The sequence below is a fragment of the Urocitellus parryii genome, chromosome 11 (genome assembly GCF_045843805.1).
Source record: "Urocitellus parryii isolate mUroPar1 chromosome 11, mUroPar1.hap1, whole genome shotgun sequence".
Taxonomy (NCBI): Eukaryota; Metazoa; Chordata; class Mammalia; order Rodentia; family Sciuridae; genus Urocitellus; species Urocitellus parryii.
This window is the reverse complement of record NC_135541.1, coordinates 73,457,533-73,479,184: the sequence shown is the minus strand read 5'-3', so window position 1 is coordinate 73,479,184 and position 21,652 is coordinate 73,457,533. Positions and strand designations below refer to the sequence as shown.

The 21,652-nt window shown below is 34.3% G+C and overlaps 1 protein-coding gene across 1 annotated transcript in view; it reads right to left on the bottom strand.

Annotated features, from left to right (window-relative positions):
- The window catches only part of Ccdc18 (coiled-coil domain containing 18), a 106,940-nt gene that overhangs the window by 34,850 nt on the left and 50,438 nt on the right, over positions 1 to 21,652 (bottom strand). Inside the window, exons 18-24 of the mRNA XM_077791146.1 lie at positions 20,378 to 20,494; positions 16,365 to 16,532; positions 10,512 to 10,654; positions 6,731 to 6,894; positions 6,245 to 6,458; positions 2,597 to 2,696; positions 891 to 1,007 (exon numbers count right to left, since the gene is read on the bottom strand). Coding sequence (XP_077647272.1) covers positions 891 to 1,007; positions 2,597 to 2,696; positions 6,245 to 6,458; positions 6,731 to 6,894; positions 10,512 to 10,654; positions 16,365 to 16,532; positions 20,378 to 20,494 — 1,023 coding nt within the window. The remainder of the gene's footprint in view (positions 1 to 890; positions 1,008 to 2,596; positions 2,697 to 6,244; positions 6,459 to 6,730; positions 6,895 to 10,511; positions 10,655 to 16,364; positions 16,533 to 20,377; positions 20,495 to 21,652) is intronic.

Genomic DNA, 21,652 nt, shown 5'->3' with positions numbered 1-21,652 from the left:
AAAAACAAACTCTAAAGAAGAAAAAGTATCCTTCCTATTTTATTCTTCCTTAGAAGCAACCAGTTTCCAGAATTACTTACAAATTCTTCCAGAAATATTTTATTCATATTCAGACATATTATAAGTAGTATGGGGACATATTATAGGATATTAAAAAACATTACACTCAAAATTACATAAAAAGGAGAAAAAAAGAAAAATGTCATCATCTGTAGTTCCAGCTATTCAGAAGGCTGAAGCAGGAAGATCACTTGAACCTAAGAAGTTTCAGACCAGACTGTCTCAAAACAAAACAAAACAAAAAGCTGTTTTATGTGAATGATTGCTTACAGTTTTTTTTTTTTTAAATGAGATGGACATCATTACCCTAAGTACATATATGAAGACACAAATGGTGTGAATATACTTTGTATACAACCAGAGATATGAAAAATTGTGCTCTATATGTGTAATACGAATTGTAATGCATTCTGCTGTCAAATATAACAAATTAGAATAAAAATAATTTTTAAAAAAGTTTGGACCTTTTATACCTTTATTTTACTTATTTATTTTTATGTGATGCTGAGGATTGAACCTAGTGTCTTACAAGTGCTAGGCAAGCACTCTACTGGTGAGCCACAACCTCAGCCCCAGATTGCTTACAGTTTTAGTGTGTTTCGTTTTTGTTTTCTGCAACACTGAGGATGAACTAACATCCATGTGCATGGTAGACCACATCCCTAGTCCCTTTTAGTCTTTATTTTGAAAAAAGTTCTCACAAAGTTGCCTTGACTAACCTCAAACTTGACATCCTCCTGCCTCAGCTTCCCCAGTAGCTGGAATTATCACTTAGCTAGCCCAAAGTAATTTTTTAAACAATTTAAGATGTGTAAACTTTCAATAATTACCTGTTTGTTGCAATCTTTAAGCTCCAATTCCGATTTCTGCAGATTACCCTCTAATTTAATTATTTTTTGTTCCATTTCTCCTCTGTGTTCTCGAATAGTCATATCCAAATGGGTAACCTAAAAACAGAAGCAATATTAAACTGTTGTTCAATTTTACTCTGATGTGAAATCTATATGCTTAGAATGTGCTTTGGAATTATTTATAGCGGATATAACAAATTGAAACTCATGTCAAACATTTTTTTATATTCATTTTTTAGGTGTAGATGGACACAATACAATGCCTTTATTTTTAGATGGTGCTGAGGATCGAACCCAGGTCCCTCCTGTGCTAGGCAAGTGCTCTTACCGCTGAGCCACAATCTCAGCCCCTAAACATTTTTTTTTAAATAGGAAAAATAATGATTAATTACTAATACTGGGGCTTGAACCCACATATATAATAATAATTATTATTGTTATTGGTAGTGGGGATTGAACTCAGGGGTACTTGACCACTGAGCCACATCCCCAGCCCTATTTTTTGTATTTTATTTAGAGACAGGGTCTCACTGAGTTGCCTATCACCTTGCTTTTGCAGAGGCTATCTTTGAACTTGCGATCCTCCTGTCTCAGCCTCCTGTGCTGCTGGGATCACAGGAGTGTGTCACGGCACCCAGCTTATAATGATTGTTCATAAATAACAAATCAAATGATTAAGACTCCATCTTATGCTGCATAAAAACTGCTAAATGCCTTCCAAATATTTTTGTTCCTCCAACATTTAATTGATAAAATAACTTCTTTTATCCCATTCTCTTCTGATATAGAATAAGATATTAAAACACTCAGAAACTAAGCTAAACTAACCCTTATTCTCAAAAACCAGTTGCTATAAAGACATCAAAATAAAAAAATAATAAATTTCTAACTCAAAAAGCATTTATGTGCAGAGATAAAACAAATATAAAATGCACATTTTACCAAAAATTGGTCACTTCTGAAACCCTACATGATTTGTCATAACAAAAAATTTCATTAAAATATAATTAAGGGCTGGGGTTGTGGCTCAGTCGAGAGTGCTTGCCTCACATGTGTGAAGCACTGGGTTCAATCCTCAGCACCACATAAAAATAAATAAATAAATAAAGGTATCATGTCCATCTACAACTAAAAAAAATATATTAAAATATAATTAAGATGCATGTGTGATGGTGCATGCCTATAATCCCAGCAATTTAGGAGGCTGAGGCAGGAAGATTACAAGTTCAAGGGGGATGTGGGAAAAATGGGAGAAATTTTGATTGGGCAAAGGGAAGGGAGAAAAGGGGAGGGGGCGTGGGGGCAGGAAAGATGGTGGAATGAGATGGACATTATTACCCTAGGTACACGTATGACTGCACATATGGTACAATGCTACATCATGTACAGAGAAATGAAAAGTTGTGTTGCAATTGTGTATAATAAATCAAAATGCATTGTGCTTTCATATATACCTAGTTAAAATAAATTAATTAATTTATTTTAAAAAAAGATTATAAGTTCAAGGCCAGCCTCAGCAATTTAGCAAGGCCTTAAGGCAACTTAGTGAGACTCTTGTCTTAGTGAGACTCTTGTAATTAAATAGTACATAAATAAAATAAAATGCTGGGGATATGACTCAGTGGTTAAAAAATATACGTCTGTGTGTGTGTGTGTGTGTGTGTACACAATTTTAAAAAATCAACCTGAGCTGCTCTTTGCTTTAGCTCCCAATTTCTCTCCTTAAGTGCCTGATCCATTTCAAGGAGTTCTTGCTTTTTGTCTTCAATCTCCATCTTACAGTCTCTGCAATTTATCAAAAAAACAAAACAAAACAAAAAGATCAAAGCAGATAGTAGGAATACTATAGTTTTAAAAAGTTAGGCCAACAGGGTTATTTTGCCTGTAAAGTAAAAGCAAAGAAATATATGTAATTAATACAAATTGAAGGGTTCAAATTAAAGGAATGATGTATAAAGAAAATGACAACACACAGTTAACAAAAAAAATGTACTATTATGGACAATTTAAGATAATTGTTAAATAACTCCCAGGGCTCTAAGATTGAATTGATTTAAGAGTTTTTCTTAAAAAAAAAAAAAATCCAGCTAGGTGCAATGCATGCCTATGATCCCAGTGGCTTTGTAGGATGAGGCAGGAGGATAGTAGGTTCAAAGCCAGCCTCAGCAACTTGGTGAGGCCCTGAGCATCTTAATGAGATGCTGTCTCAAAATATAAAAAAAGGGATATTGCTCAGTGGTTAAGCACCCCTGGGTTCAATCCCTGGTCCCTTCCCCCCCCCCCCGAAAAAAAATCCATTGTTTTTTCATACATAGATCATGAGTATATTTGAAAATTTTTTACATGTAATAGCGGTGACTTTATTACTATAGAGTGAGATATTTATTCTCAAGTTTCGTATTCCTTGTATGCTAGGCAAGCACTCCACCTGAGCTGTATCCCCAACCCTAACTATTGTATTTCACAGGGGGATTATACTCAAAATGTCTTACATATAATGAAGTACTAAAGTCTAATACAAAACATTTAAAATATAGTTTTAATGAATTCCAGCCTTTCTAAAACATTAGCATATATAATTTTATATTATAAAATGCTTAATATTAATATACTTTTAAGAGAATTTCAACATGGAACTCTTAGTTCTGATATTACAGAGGATGAAAAGGTTGATCTTAAAAATCTTCATATGATCTTCCAGTGAGAAACATGAAACAACGTTAATAAAGATACTGACATTTATTTATTATTTTTTGTGGTACTGGGGATTGAACCCCATGATAAAGGTACTCATTTTTAAAAGCAGATTCTAAAGCTAATTTTATCTTATTGTGGAACTAGGGATTGAACTCAGGGGTCTTATGCATGCTAAGGTAACCATTTCGGCCACCACGCCACACCCCCCAGTCCCTTAAACTAATATTTTAAAAACAATATAAAATTAATTCTAAGGAAATCTTCTTTGAAAAGAGCTGAGCTTATAAAATTAATCTATTAGCTAGAATTTAAGATTTCACTGTTTTAGCCAGGGGTGATGGGGTATGCCTGTAATCCCAAGTATTTTGGAGGCTGAAAGCAGAGGATCTTAAGTTTAAGGCCAGCCTGAACAATTTAGCAAAGCTCTGACTCAAAACAAATAAAGGGCTAGGGAATGTAACTCAGTAGTAGAGAGCTCCTGGTTCTCTATCATCTGGTTAATTTTATGTTTAATTTATTTAAAGACTACTAAACTATTTTCCACGGCAGCTACCATCATTTTAAATGTTCCCACCAGCAATATATGAAGATTCCAATTTCTCTACACACTTACCAACACTTGTTATTTTCTGGTTTTTATTTTTTCTTTCTTTTTTTTAAAAAATGGTTGTCCTACTGGCTATGAAACGGTATCTCACTGTGGTTCTGATTTTCATTTCTAAAGGATTTTGACTTTTATTCTGAATGTTTTGGGAAACCACAGAAAGTTTAAATAGGGAAATAAGATGAGCTAATTAAATGTTTCAAATTATAAATTGAGCAGGGAGCAGTGGTGCACACCTGTAACCCCTGCAAATCAAGAGGCTGAGGCAGGAGGATAGAAAATCCAAAGCCAGCCTCAGCAATTTAGTGAAAACCTATCTTAAAAAAAAAAAAAAAAAAAGGACTGAGGCTGTAGCTCAGTGGTAAAGTGCCCCTAGGTTCAATCCCTTGTAAACAACAACAAAAAAAGTTATCTATTCTGTGGAAAATAGAAGAATGAGGGAATCCAGAATGTAGGCAGGGAGACCAATTAGGAAGCCACAGCAAGAACAGGTGAGAGATGATAGCTCATGGTAAGGTGGGAAAGAAAAGAGGCCAACAAATCCATGGATTTAAAAATACATTTTACAAACAATGTTGCATAATGACCTGAAAAAAAAGAGATGGAAAGATATAATAATCTTCCAGATTTCTGGTTTGAGCAACTGCATGATACCTAAATAAGGGGGTGCAGCATTACGATGAAATAAATGAGTTGTATTTTGGCCAACATCAAGCCTTAGATGCTTTTTAAAAATATCAAAGTGGAAATAACAAGTTAGTAGTTAGGTATTTAATCTGGAATTTGAGGAAGAGATCAATACTGCAGATATGGGTTTGGAAATGTCTGTCGGATAATATTTAGAGCCATAGGAAATTTATTAAGGATAAGTACATGGAAACAGAATTCTAGGGTATGTTATCTAATTTTTTGGGGTCATCTTGTTCTTTATCTTGTTCTTTATTCCACATTTCACATCTGGTTTGTAATGCTTTTCCTTTTCTAGGTCTATGGGAATGCTTTGGCTGTGGTCTAGCTCTCCACCTCTACTCAGTATACATGAGTGCTAGATAGTATTCTATGCTATTATTGTTAATCATAGTATCACAGTTGGACAGACTTAAATTTAACTCCCTTCTCTAGACCCCACCTGTATTACTTTGGGCATTTAGTTATATATATTTTTCTCAAGACTTCGTCATCTTTTTTTCTTTTTTTAAGAGAGAGACAGAGAGAGAGAATTTTTTTTAAAAGAGAGAGAGAATTTTTTTAGAGAGAGAGAGAGAGAGAGAGAGAGAGAGAATATTTTAATATTTTTTTTTTTAGTTTTTGGCAGACACAACATCTTTGTTTGTATGTGGGGCTGAGGATCGAACCCGGGCCGCACGCATGCATGCCAGGCGAGCGCACTACCACTTGAGCCACATCCCCAGCCCAAGAGAGAATTATTTAATATTTATTTTTTAGTTTTCAGTGGACACAACATCTTTATTTTATTTTTTTATGTGGTGCTAAGGATCGAACCCAGTGCCTCACGCATGCCAGGCAAGCGCGTTACCGCTTGAGCCACATCCCCAGCCCAAGACTTCATCATCTTATCTATAAAAAAAGAAAAAAAAAGGTAGAAGTATATATGTTGTAAGGAAATGAGTGAGAACATATATGAAGTCCCTGACACAGTCCTAACATAAAATATGGAGTTAATATAAAGAGTAATACTACTACTAATAATAATTTGCTATTAGCCACTGCTATATGCTTGCCCAACTGTTCCTTTTTTTCCTTCTCTTTGCCACTACAGCCAGTGTAAAATGATCCAAATAAGGGTAGAAGTATTAGCAGCCAATAACAACAGCTGAATCAATTAGATGGAACATGGGATAGTTGACTAGATGGGCCACAGCAAACCAAAGGCAATTAGAAGTTTGGAAACCTAGAATTCAATAATAAATTTTATTGTATGACCCAAGGATTCAGAGTAATAAAAGAAATACCTGTAATTGTGATGTCAGTTCTTTTTTTTTTTTTTTTCAGTTCTTATTATTTAACTTACCTAAGTTCCGCTGTGAGATCCTTTATGGTAGTATATTTTTCCTCCAACGATAACTGAGCTTTCTGTAGTACATCTCTCAATTCCTGCAGTTGTCTTAAAGTACTTTTTAATTCTCCATGAGCATTGTGTAGTTCAGTCTCCAGTGCTTCCCGTTTCTGCAAAGTTTCTGTTAGTTCAGTTTCCGTGTGGTGTTGTAACTTCTCTAACTCCTTCACTATTATGAGAAAAGAATAGCTTTATAACAATATACAAACCATTTTTTTACTAAGAACTTTTAAATAATTATAATTAAGTATCCAGTTTTAAAATATAATAAAAACAAGATTGACTTAAAAAAAAAGAGAATATCCAGTTTTATTCATCTATATGAGGCAAAATACTGAACACTCTTGGTCCCTTCCAGCCCCACCACCTCAAATTCTCATTTTATTCAACTTCTTAAGTACAAATATACAAGGAGCTAAACTCAGTCAACTGTTTGCTTACCAGCACTTGTTTTCCTTTCTAGTTCTATCTTTGTCTGATCTAAGATCATATCTAATTGAGAGAGATGTATGGCTTTATTTTCTCCATCTCGTTTTAGGTGCATTATTTCTTTTTCCATTTTAGACAGTTCTTCTTTGTACTGATCCATCTCAAGCTTTACTTGCCTAATAAAAAACAAACAATAGAACAGGTAATCTGGAAACTTCAAAACCATTAGACTTGTTTCTGACTAAAGAAAGCCTGAAAATTACATAAAGAAAAATATTAGCAAAATGTCTATTGAGAATCTTTTCTTCCATTTGATAGTGGTTGTTTACTTTGGAATCTGCGAGTGAAGAAATGTAAAATAATAAACTACTTCTATTAATTTATTAAAACAAAACAAACAACAACAAAAATACACATACCAGAACATATTCCTATACCCCATATTTTATGTAGACTTCTCTTAAGATATTTCTGATTGCAAGGCATTTTATTCAGTTTTAAATCATGTGTTTGTGTTTGGTTTCATAAGGAAATTGGTGGGATTAAATAGAGTTGTGAGAATATGGGAACCAACCTACTGCTTTAGTTCTCTGGACCACTTAGCCTAGAGTTTTTCTTATCAACATAAATGTCAAAGGTTGGATCATCAAAAAAGCATCATTGTCTTTTAACTAACCTGAAATTCAGCAGAATCTGATATCCCTTAGATATTATATCCATCATTCTGGTTATTTTTTAAATACAAACATTCTTTTAGGGTTTTTTTAATTTTTAAAATTTGTTCTAATTAGTTATACATGACAGTAGAATGCACTTTGACACATCATATAAACAGTATAACTTCTCATTTTTCTGGTTGTACACAATGTAGAATCACTTTGGTTGTGTAATAATATATGCACATAGGGTAATAATATCCAATTCATTCTACCATGCTTCCTTCCCCTATACTCCCTCTTCCCCCTCCCTTCATTCCTCTCTGTCAAAGTAACTATTCTTCCCTAGTCACCCCCACTTTATTGTGAATTAGCATCTGCATACCAGAGAAAACATTTGGCTTTTGGTTTTTTTGGATTGGCTTATTTTGCTTAGCATGATATTCTCTAGCTCCATCAATTTACTGACACATACCATCATTTCATTCTTTTTTAAGGCTATCTACTCAGAATCTTAACTCACCTATTATATTTTAAAATTTTTCTTTGTGCTCTACATACCACTAAATACAAATTTATTACCTTGTAATATTTAACAAGGCTAGCATTTGACTTAACTTAATAAAACTTCATATGTATTGAGAATATCCAGGGATAGATACTTCACTTAATCTGGAATTTCTATGATCTGACACAGATCATAATAAAGCCAACCAATCAAATTATTCATCATAAAGATCATACTGCTCAGGCTGGAGTTGTAGCTCAGTGGTAGAGCACTCACTTAGCATGTGTGAGGCACTAGGTTGGATCCTCAGCACCACATAAAAAAAAAAGTCCATCAAAAACTACAAAAAAAAAATATATATATATATATAAAAAGATCAAGGCTGGGGTTGTCGTTCAGTGGTAGAGCGCTCATCTAGCATGTGTGAGGTACTGGGTTCAATCCTCAACACCACATATAAATAAATTTTAAAAATAAAGTCATTGTGTCCATTTACAACTGAAAAATACTTTAAAAAAAAGATCATACTACTCACAGGGGAGCCAAATCAATCATTTTTACTCAGATCTTTATTATTAGAATGATCTTTGTTAGCATATAGAGAAGAAAGATTCCAGGATTGTACAACCTTCCTGCTTTATAGAAGGAACTGAAAGGAGTTGTGGATATAAGCATATTAGTGATTTAAATGACTAACTTAAACTGGGAGGAGGGTGCACACTTGTAATCCCAGTGACTGGGGAGTCTGAGGCAGGAGGGTTAGAGGCCAGCCTCAGCAACTTAGTAAGAGCCTGTCTCTAAATAATAAATAAAAAAGGTCTGGAGATGTAGCTCAGTGGTTAAGTGTCCCTGGGTTCAATTCCAGTACCACAAAAAAAAAAAAAAAAAAAAAAAAAAGGAGAGAGGGCATCATGGAATTAGACAGTGCTAGAACTGATAGATAGATTAGAAGTCCTGGTTGGGTCAAAGACTTGTTAGAGTATTATAGGGAATGACACATAATTGTCAAATTTTGGAGAAATTGTAGATACTGGAAATAATAAGATCTAGGGCAAACCATGGGAGTGTCTGAGGTTATTAGAGGAGATTATTAGAGGAGAGGATTAAAAAAAAATCAGAAGGCAAGATGTCAGAAGCACCTGTTAGGTGTATACTGAAACCCCTAAGAACTAAACACAGTGGCACATGCCTGTAATCCTGGCACCTCTGGAGGCTGAGGCAGGAGGATCATAAATTCAAGGCTAGCCTGGGCAACTAACTAAAAGAGATACTATCTCAAAAAAAAAAAAAGTGTGTGTGGGGGGATAAAGTGTCTCTGGGTTCAATTCCCAGTTAATACTCCTACCCCTCAAATCCTTTAAGAATCAGGAGTGGTGGTGGAGAGAGCAGCAGTAAGCCAGGTGGCCTGTAAGAATCAGCAACAGTGAGGGATAATATAATATATTGACATTAGGATCAGAGTACACTATTCCAGGCACTGACTGTATGGTACAAGAGCTATGGGTAAAAGTTTTACTTCAGAGAGCTGCAGGGAAAGAAGCAATGTCCTCGGGGAGTATCACGTTTCTGGTACAGCAAGAGAAAAGAAGAGATAGCGAATATAGGAATGCCTTTTTAGATAGACTATGCATTCCAGTCCTTTAGGAATTGGGATGGGGTGAGAAAAAGGAGAATATGTGGAGATCTTTTTGGGAATTCATGGAAGGGATGAGAGTGGACCTGGAAATCTAACATGTCTTGTGGTGTATAAACATTAAGTTATAATGTGATGAGTCTTCATGGACCCAAGGTAAACAACAACAGTAAGGTTGTGTTAATGGGTAGACACCTGTCACTGAGAAAAAGAAGGCTTGAAGGACTATGGTTAGCCATAAACACAATGTGCAGAGGGAATCTGGGGACAAGTTTTTAGTTCTAGCATGTAAATTCACTCTTGACTCCCGTTGGCAGAAGAGTAGACTAATTATGAGTGTATTACTATATGCCAATTCTTGTTGATTTAACAGAAGAGGGTCTGTGGAAGCAGGGTATTGCTTTCAGCTCATGGGTTCCTTTATTGACCAATTAAAATATTGATGCTGGGGCCCAATCCAGTTAAACTAAATCATAATCTTTACATGTAATTTAATCTAAATGTGCGACTCAGGTATCAGTATTTTTTACAAACTGCTTATGTGATTTTAATGTTCAGTCAAGGTTGAGAGACACTGTTTTCTTTTATCGTTACTCCCTCCTTTATACAGTTAAGAGTCTCTGCAAGTCTCTAGGTGAGGAAACTTTGCCTATAACTTTGAATGTTATTCATCATTTAATACAACAGTTGCTGAGTGTGTATGAGACATAAGGACTTAATGCTAGTTGTGCTAATTGTTATACAGAATTCTAAAGTAAACTAGATATGGCCTTTGCCTTAAAGAACTTTCAATATAGCAGAAAAGTTAAGGTATTAATCTATAATACAAAAAAAGGCATAATGAAGGATATGAGGGAGATAAAAAAATACTATATGAATTCAGATTATGAAGAAATAAATTCTTCAGGCAAATATTTCAGTGGTTACTAATTTTGAAACAGATATTACTGATATAAAAATGGGAAGGTAAGTAAAATGAACATATTCACATTTTACCTGGAAGTACCAGTAAGCTCAATAACTTTCTGCCTTTTCAAATCTGCATCATGAGCAGCTGTTTCACATTTTTCCTCCATTTTTCTCAACTTTTCAGCTGAACTTTCTCTTTGTTTTTGAAGTTCTTGTTCCAGCTTTGATACCTTGTAAAGCAGTTCTCAGTAAGTATTTTAAATTACTGATAAACATTAGTCAAAAGAAAAACACTTTTATAAATATGTAGCCTACCATATTATTCCATTTCAGATGTATTTTTAAAAATCAAAGTAAACTGTGCATTAGAGGGGTGGCCTATAGTCCCAGCTACTTGGTAGGTTAAGTATCATTTGACCTCAGGAACAGGAGGCCAACCTGGGCATAGTAAGACCCCATCTCAAAAATAAACAAGTAAAATTTAAAATAATTTTAAAAATAAAAATAAATGATTAAAAAAACAAAATTATATTGAGCTGGGGTTGTGGCTCAGCGGTAGAGCACTCGCCTAGCACGTGTGGGGCCTTGGGTTCGATCCTTAGCACCACATAAAAATAAATGAACAAAATAAAGGTATTGTGTCCAACTAAAAAATAAATATTAAAAAAAGCAAAATTATAGACCATGAAGCAATGTTTTAAAAAAATACAAAAACATAACTTACTTTTTAGCAATAAAGATACTCTATTCACATGTATCTTAAAAAAGTGGCAACATCATAAACACTAAAATAAGACATAAAACCCCAACAAGACTAGCAGGGAATAGCTCAGTGATAGGATACTTGCCCAGTACATACAAAGTCCTAGTTTCTATCCCCAGAACTGTAAATAAAAAGGAACAAGAATTGACTAAATAGCTAAGTGTAGTGATGCATGACTGTCATCCTACCAACTTGGGAGGTTGAGGCAAGAGGATTTTAAGTTCCAGGAAAACCTGGGGAACTTAGCAAGACCCTGTCTCAAAATAAAATTAAAAGGGCTTGGGGTATAGCTCAGAGGTACAGTGCATGCCTAGCATGTACAAGGTTCTAGGTTTAACTCCTAGCATGGAAAAAGAAAAAAAATAATTTAGTAAATATTCTCCTTCTCACTCTCTACATTTGAAATAATCTCTCTCTCTCTGTGTGTGTGTGTGTATGTGTTTTCCTTTCTTTCTTCATAAATTGGCTAATTCAGTGAAATATTCCTAATTCCCATTTGACTATAAACTCTATAACCTGCATTTTTCCTGTCTATCTTTTTTTTACAATAAAAGAGGTCATTTTCTACCTATGTAAGTCAAATTGCTTCTTATGTGTTCTGGAATCAATTCCTATCCACATTCTCAGAAACCTCACACTATTGACACTCTTTTCTCCTTCCTGTATCTTCAATCTCTAGTATTTTATTTTCTTCTTTTTATCTTTCCAATCTCTTGTGGTGGTACTGGGAATTGAACCTGGAGCCTCACATAACACTAGTCAAGTACTCTACCACTGAGCTACATTTCTGCCCCCCCCCCCTTTTTGAGATAGGTTCCTAGTAAATTACTGAGGCTGGCCTTGAACATGCAGTCCTGCTGCACCTCCTGAATAGTTGGGAATACAGGCAGGTGTCACCACAACCCCAACATTTTATTTTTATTTTCTTAAATAACAGCCCTTAAACATGTTTCCCATTGTAAAAAAAAAAAAACTGTCTTTCATACCTATACCTTCCTCCACCTACCACCCTTTCTTTCAGCCCCTGCAAAGCCCAATTTCTATATTACTGTCTCATTTCTCATTTACACCTCAATCTAAAGAAAAACTGTCTGTTCCATATAAACTGCGATTAAATCACCAGTAGCTTCCAAGTTGCCAATTCATCAATGGACTTTTCCTAATGTCCATTTTACTTCCCAGTGATTCCAATAGCCTATGACAATGTCCTTCCTTTCTTCATAAAATATTTACTTTGGCTTCTATTTATCACATCCCTCCGGGATCTGTCCAAGCCAATCTTCTCACTTCTCATTCTGTATTCTGTAATCTGTTATTTCATGTTTTCAATGAACATTTATATGACTGTGGTTCTCAAAGATAACCTTTGCTTTTGACTTTAGTATCCTCCCAGCCTTCCTAAAACCCCTCACAGAACTAAATAACTAAATAATATTAAAACAGCAGTAAGGGCAGAAGGTACAGTTTAATGGTAGAGTGCTTGCCTAGCATGTACAAAGCCCTGGGTTTGATCACAGTACCAACAAAGAATAAACAAACCAAAACAAAAGCAAAACCAAACCAAATACCTCCAGTACTCAGGAAATAGGGAAGGGAAACAAGGAAATCTACCTCCTGAATTCTTGATTAAACATCACACACATAAACACAAGGAATCTAAAGTAATAATCTGAAAGGATCCAACATGAATCAATGTATATATAAAAGAAAACCAGAAAGAAAATTTATACTTAAGAAATTGTTGGATGCAAACTTCTGTAGACTCTTAAAGAAGTTAAAGAAAGGGCTGGGATTGTGGCTCAATGGACCCTGCTCGCTTAGAACATGTGAGGCATTGGGTTTGATCTTCAGCACCACATAAAAATAAATAAAATAAAGGTATTGTGCCCATCTACAACTAAAAATTTTTTTTCTAAAAGAAGAAGTTAAAGAGAACAAAATATTGACTTAAAACAAAGACCAAAGATAATTATCATACAAAGAATTCATATGAGGCCAGGCATAGTGGTGGCTCAGAAGGCTGAGGCAGGGGCAGGAGGATTCTAAGTTCAATGCCAACTTCAGCAAAAGCAAGGCACTAAGCAACTCAGTGACACACTGTCTCTAAATAAAATACAAATAGGGCTAGAGATGTGGCTCAGTGTCCAAGTGCCCCTGAATTTAATCCCAAGTACTGCCCCCACAAAAAAAAAAAAAATTTTTTTCAAATGAACTAGTCAAGTTAAGGGGAAAACAACAACAACAAAAAGAAGAAGCCTATAACATCACTACAGAAATAAAACCACTTTAAGAGGAACAAGAATCATAATCAGTCCTGCCAAAGTCAGAGTGAATTACAAGGATTTAGGTAGTAGGAGTCAAATACCAAGGAGATGAAGAAATATTTCAGGGTGAGGCTATATAGTAGGCTTAGTAAGCAACAGGTCTAGACTTTAATGAAAGGAATGGAAAGTTACAGAAGATGTCTCTAAAAAATAAAACACAGAATACCTGCATGACACACAATTGAATGCACTGAAAGGAGTCTTTAGTTCCACTGGAGGGGCTATCTTAGAAGTTTTCTGTTGCTATAACTGAATACCATATCATATACTGGCTGACTTAAAAAGAATAAAGGTTTATTTTGTTCATGTTTTTGGAGGTGGTTCTGGAGTGGGGAAAGTCCAAAGTCACTATGCTGAAACTGAAGGCCTTCTTACTAATGGGGACTCTGCAGAGTCCCAATGTGGTACAGGGCATCACATTACCATGAAAGGAGAACACAGAAGAAACAGAGCCAAAATGGCTTTTATAACACCCCCCACTCTCGAGATAACTCATCAGTCCATAAGTAGATTCATTCATTCTTGAGGTCTGAGCTCTCATAACTCGATCACTTCTTCTTCTTCTTCTTTTTTTTTTTTTTTTTTTTTTTTTTGGTATTGGGGATTGAACCCAGGGGAATTTTATCACTGAGCCACATCCCCAGCCCTTTTCTGTATTTTATTTAGAGACAGGATTTTGCTGAGTTGTTTAGGCCTCAACAAGTTTCTGAGGCTGGCTTTGAACTCAAGATCCTCCCAACTCAGCCTCCCAAGAGACTTGGATTTACAGGCATGCATCACTTCATCCAGCTCAATCACTTCTTAAAGGTCCCATCTGGTCCCAACTCTTATCTTACATTTCAACATGTGTTTTGATGGGGGCATTCAAAGCACAGCAGAGGCTGAGGATAAATTTGAAATAATGAAAGATCATCCATTTGACAAAAAACTAATCTTACAAATGTAGTAAGATTACATTGGAGGGCTGGGATTGTGGCTCAGTGGTAGAGTGCTTGCCTAACACTTGCAAGGCCCTGGGTTCGATCCTCAGCACCACATAAAAATAAATAAGTAAGGGTATTGTCTCTAACTAAAAAAATAAAATGTTTTTTTAAAAAAAGATTACATTGCAAAATGTATAAATTTTTCAATTTGTTTATTTCTGCAAATTTTCTTTTGAAAAGAGAAAAAACAAAAGAAATGAAATATCTGTAAAGAATTCTGTGAGGTGAAGAGAGAGAGAGAGCCTACATCTTGGGAGCAAATTTTTATCCCTCACACATCAGATAGAGCACTAATCTCTAAAAAGCTAAACACCAAAAAAAGAAAAAAAAAAAAAAAAACTCAATCAGGGCGAAGGACCTGAACAGACATTTCTCAGAAGACGATATACAATCAATCAACAAATATATGAGAAAATGTTCATCATCACTAACAATTAGAGAAATGCAAATCAAAACTACTCTAAGATTTCATCTCACTCCAGTCAGAATGGCAGCTATTATGAATACAAACAATAAGTGTTGGCGAGGATGTGGGGAAAAACGTACATACCTACATTATTGGTGGGACTGCAAATTGGTGCAGCCAATATGGAAAGCAGTGTGGAGATTCCTCTGAAATCTGGGAATGGAACCACCATTTGACCCAGCTATTTCTCTCCTCGGTCTAAACCCAAAGGAATTAAAAACAGTGTACTACAGGGTCACAGCCACACCAATGTTTATAGCAGCACAATTCACAATAGCTAAACTGTGGTACCAACCTAGATGCCCTTCAGTAGATAAATGGATAAAAAAAATGTGGCATATATACACAAAGGAATATTACTCAGCAATATCAGAGAATAAAATCATGGCATTTGCAGGTAAATGGATGGCATTGAAGAAGATAATGCTAAGTGAAGTTAGCCAATCCCCAAAACCAAATGCTGAATGAATGTTTTCTCTGATATAAGGAGACTGATTCATAGTGGGGTAGGGAGGGGGAGCATGGGAGGAATAGATGAACTCTAGACAGGGCAGAGGGGTGAGAGGGAATGGGAAGGGGCATGGGGTGTAGAAATAATGGTGGAATGTGATGGACATCACTATCCAGAGTACATGTATGAAGACACGAACTGGTGTGAATATACTTTGTATATAATAAGAGATAATAAAAAATTGTGCTCTACATGTGAAATATGAATTGTAATGCATTTTGCTGTCATATATAAATAAAAAAATAATAAAAAGAAGAAAAAATAATTCAGATAAATTTGGCAAAGAATGAAAGAAAAAAGGTTAGTACTCTAGTATAATAAATTCTCGAGGGCTCTTTCACTAAAGTAATAACTTTGTTCTTATTTCATTTATTTTTTTATTTTTATTTTTTGCAGTGTTGAGGATCAAACCCAGGGCCTTGTGCATGCAAGGCAAATGCTTCTGTCACTGAGTTACCTCCCCAGTCCCATAACTTATCCTCAGAACTAAGTAGGAAGAGTAGTTTCCTTTGGGAATTTTGTTTTAGTATACTGCTTTGCCATTTCTTTAGAGAATATCACACCATGTGCTGATCCAAAATGTCAACATTAGGAGGAATAATGATCCAGATAGGTAATATATTTGGGTTCAAAAAAAAAAAAAGAGATTGAGTAGAGGAGTCTGAATTATAACTAAATTGTGGCTGCAGTATTAGATAACAAATATGTGGTGACAGAATTAGATATTCAGGTCAGATTATGGAGGATTAGAACTTCATTTTTACAATATCAATACAGAGTATTTCTTATCATGTGAAATATTTAAAGTTAAATAACAATTTCTATAACTAAAAATTTGTTAATGATTTTTAAAATTTCTATTTCATAAAATAAAACCATCCAATAATATATACCTGTTTTTCAAGTTTAGTCTGAATATCTTCTAGCTCTCCATTTCTAATTGTCTCTTGCTGTAACATTTGCTGCTGTTGCTGAAGAGTATGCTGTAGAATAACATTTTGCTCAGTGGTCTCTTGAAGACTGTGATTTTTTATCTTTAGCTCTTTCTGCAAACAGTATACCTAACAAATACATATATTTCTCATTACAATGAACTGTTTCAAATAAAAAGCAATAAAATGTCAAATCTGTCTTAATTATCCTCATTTATTAGGTGGAGCAATTGTCATGAGGGTCAATAGTAGTCACAGTTTATTACATAGATGGGTGGGGTTCATTTTTCTGATGGAAAGGTATATTATAAGGACCTGGTTGGTGTCTGGAGATGTATCTTTTAAGATTGTCCTGTGTGATTAGGTTATTTTGGAAGAGGTACTGAAACATGCTTTCTTTCTGGGAGCCTGCAATTATTTTGATACTTACAGGTTGGTCATTATTCATATCTGACCTAACCCATCCCTACCAAAAAAACCAGAAAACTCAGAACTTCGGAATCATAAACAGTCTTCCCTAGGCAGAAAAACTATACCTCTTGTCATATTTCACTGCAATGGAGAGGAATATGTTTTATATGACTCCTCCTAGATGAAGTGAAAAATATAGGTAGCTATGGATTTCTCTACATTTCAGCTAATGCACTTTTTTTGCTTTGTGATAATAAATCACTGCCATGAAGTACTGCAAAAATATTAGTCAATATTTATTATTAGGTTATTGTTGTTATTTATAAAAGACTATTCCAGCAAGGCACCCAGGAATATTCTTGCTCCAAAAAACACATACAAGGAATAACATTATCAGCTGAGAAATTTCACTCATTCACTCCAAATATTTAGTATTTGAATATGCTGGTCTCTAAAACTGATTTAAAAGATATTCTTAAAATTATCTAGTAGCACTGGTATTAAGAAGGGAAAAAACAAAAACGAAAAAAACTGTCCTTTGCCATAATAATCCAAATCCTAAAAACCTGCTAACAGAAATCATTTAAAAAATAATATAAATAACCTAGCATAATTTAAAATATATTTTAAAACATTTTTCACCCTCTCCGACAATAAGGCAAAGTTTTAATTAAAGATGATATATATCAATCTAATTATAAATGATGTGTCCATTTAAAACCATAATTTACAAGACAGTAGTAAATGTAACATTTTATAAAATGAAATTAAGTTTGAAAATCACATTGCATCAATATAATTATGAAAAGATAAATGAAAAAGATAGTACCACAGAGAAAGGTGTACATAAATTTTCTTTGAAAGTTTTCCTATCATTGTTTATGTAATAATTTTTTTTAAATGAAGGGAAACAAAGCTATTCCTTTAAAGCAAAGACTCTTTCCAGAAGAAAGGAATTTTAATTCCTTGCAAGACATAGCACAAGAGAATCATGACATGGTTCTTTTTTTTTTTTTTTTTAATTATCCAGCCGATGAACACTCAGAAGCATCATAAAGGACTTAGGAACCACATATTCTTTGCTCATGATGAGAAAGAAGCTCTTTTAAAATTTCAAGCTTCTTTATATAATGATATTGGAAACCTAGAATAATCTTAATATTACAGGCAACTGGCTAATTTCTAATTCTGATTTTAATACTCATTTTTATGCTAATCCATTTTACTTAAGTCTGCCTGAAAATAATGTAGTGCAAATATTCACAAGTATTATCTATTTATTTTCTTTTTCTTTCTTCTTCTTTTTTTAAATTTCTTTTCTTTTTGTTTTTTTGTAGTTGTGTATGGACAGCATGTCTTTATTTTATTTGTATGCGGAGCTGAGAATCAAATCCCGTGCCTCACACATGCTAGGCAAGCACTCTGCCACTGTGCTGCAGCCCCATCCCTACCTGTTTTCTTTATCAGCTCCTGACAAACTAAAGATCACACTTCTGTAGTGGTTTATTTTATATCAAACCAATGTCCCTACAAAAAAAGTTTAAATATGTTTTTTTCTTTACTGGAACACCCTGTCTCACACTTACTTTCCTATTTAAAGAGATAATGGGCAAAATATTTAAATATGATAAAACAGAAGAAAAAAAATAAGATCTAACTCAAAACACCAAGAAAGTCACATCATATAACAACAAATTTTATTTTATTCAGTAATCTAGTCACTGGCAAAACTTCAATTATAGGGCTGGATTTGTGGCTCATGCTTGCCTTGCATACATGGGGCACTGGGCTCAATCCTCAGCACCACATAAATAAAAAAAGATATTGTGTCCTACGATCAAAAAAAAAATTTAAAAATATATACGTTGATGTATATAATGTTAGCTGTATCCAAATAATAATTTACAATATTATCCATCAATAAATAAAAATAAATAAAGATATTTTATAACATTTCATTGTACCGTACTTTAACTTCTAGATACCTTGACTTTAAAGTAAATATAGGGGAAAAGAACAAAAAAAAAATTAAAAAAAAAGAAAAAGTAAATATAGGGGCTGGGCATGGTGGTACATGCCTGTAATCCCAGTGACTAGGGAGACTGATGTAGGAGAGAATCATAAGTTCAACAATATCTCAGCAACTTAGTGAGGCCCTAAGCAACTTAGCAAGACTGAGGAACAAAAATAAAATAGAAAAATTCTGAATTCTTTCGACATAATAAGCAAAGTGCTAGACATTAAGGATACAGAGAGAAGATAACTCAAGGAAAGATCTTTAATCTATTACCTGAGAAACTTATTTCAATATAGAAAGTTTAATTTCTAAATCTAATTCTCTTTTCAGGGGGCGGAATTGAACTCGGGGCACTCAACCACTGAACCACATCCACAGCTCTTTCTTGTATTTTATTTAAAGACAGGGTTTCACTGAGTTGCTTAGTGCCCCGCTTTTGCTGAGGCTGGCTTTGAACTCATAATCCTCCTGCCTCAGCTCCCCAAGATGCTGGGATTGTAGGCATGTGCCACAGCACCCAGCTCTAAATCTAATTCTTAATTCTTCAGACAATGAGAAGAAACAAAAACAAAATAGAAAAATTTTGAATAATTTCACTCTAAATCTAAATATTACTTATTTTATATTAGATGTTATTTATTTTATATTAGAATTGCTCTGTGATATTAGTAATTTACCTGATTCTCTAAACAATAAATAATTAGAATTTTAAGAGAAAATATATATATATAATATTTTGTTTTTCAGTTGTAGTTGGACACAATACCTTTATTTTATTTATTTATTTTCATGTGGTGCTGAGGATCGAACCCAGGGCTTTGCACATGCTAGGCAAGCACGTTACCACTGAGCCACAACTTCAGCCCATATATATATATATATATATATATATATATATATATATATATATATATTTTATATTTATTTTTTAGTTGTAGTTGGATACAATACCTTTTTATTTATTTATTTATTTATTTTTATGTGGTGCTGAGGATTGAACCCAGGGCCTTGTACGTGCTAGGCAAGCACTCTACCACTGAGCCATAACACCAGCCCATGGTTTTATATTTTAAGTTGCACTGAAATAAAGGTTGTTCTTTAAAGAATATAAAATTTTGAATGTACATTTTAATATCAGCTACGTAAGGATATAGTATATTAGGGGCTAGGGATATAGCTTAGTTGGTAGAGTGCTTGCCTTACATGCACAAGGCCCTGGGTTCAATCCCCAAAACCACTAAGAAAAAAAAAATACACCATAAAGTATCTTAAAAATAACTCAAAGAGGCCGGTCATGGTGGCACATGCCTGTAATCCTAGCAGCTGGGAGGATGAGATAGGAGGACTGCAAAGCCAGCCTCAGCAAAAGCAAGGCGCTAAGAAATTCAGTTGAGACCCTATCTCTAAATAAAATACAAAATAGGGCTGGGGATGCAGCTCAGTGAGCAAATGCCCTCTGTAGTTTAATCCCTGGTACCAAAAATAAGTAAATAAAACTTAAAGAAATCACATGAAAATTGTGCTACATATAAAGGAAATAACTTACCTCTTCAGATTTCTTCTTCAGCTGTTTTTCAAACTTTTCCTTATTTCCTTCCAATTGATTCAAATGCAAGGCAAGCTCTTCCTTACAAATTTCTAATGCTGAATCTAGTTGTCTAACCTAAGCAAGGAAAAGGGAAGGAGAAAAAAAAAAAAAAAAAAAGAGGAAAATCATCTAATATAATGAATGCTTATTACACACTCAATATTTTACAGATTTATCTCCTAAAGTTTACCTCACTGCTTCAAACAGTAAATATACAGTCATAGTTAGAATATAAAATGTTATTACAGAAGAGATAATATTGAGAAAACTAATTCTTTGTAAGAAAACAAAAGGGAAATCAGAAAATGGAATACTGAAGAATAAAGAAGTAGACATTCTAGGAAATAGACAAATAGAGGACATTCTAGAAAAAGGAAGTATTCAGAGAGGAAGGCACTGTGAAAGGGAATGGAGAAGCTGGAAGGAGGTTAGAGTTATCAAGAGTATAAAATTGTAGGACATGGTCATTGAATAATAAGAATGATAAGATAAACTGGAGCCAACTGTCAAGAATCTTCAAGTCAAACACTTAAAAACATTTTCTTAAAAAGGTAAAGCAGTCTTTAAGCACATTTTTTAAAGCTGTAGACGGACACAATATCTTTATTTATTTTTATTTATTTTTTTATGTGGTGCTGAGGATCAAACCCAATGCCTCACACATGCAAGGTAAGCGCTCAAGCAAGCCCTCAACCACCAAGCTATAACCCTGGCCCCTAAGCACACATTTTAAACCCTCTTAAACAAGAAAAATAGCAAAGTAAGAACCAATTTACAAATCAGTATATTGTTAATGCTGTTAAGATAATATTTTGAAAAGCTGACATTAATAAGTATATGAAAATATTTCATTCAAGCTCCTCAATTTGTACATATGTTCCATATCCCATCTATTAATAATATTCTTATCTTAATCCTTTCTTTTCCTTGTTGTAATTCTGAGCTTCTGGAAATGGTTTTTCTTTTTTCCTTTTTAAAAAAATTCTGTCAGAGGGCTGGGGTTGTGGCTCAGTGGTAGAGTGCTCACCTAGCATGCACAAGGCACCGGGTTCAATCCTCAGCACCACATAAATGTAAAATAAAGATATTGTATCCACCTAAAGCTTAAGAATAAATATATATTTTTTTAAATTCTGGCAGAAAATTGACCTGAGGAGTGTTTTTTTCTCTTACTGCTAGTAACATTCAAGGAGGCAGCCTTCAAAGTGTCAAAGAAATCTCAACAAGACAAGG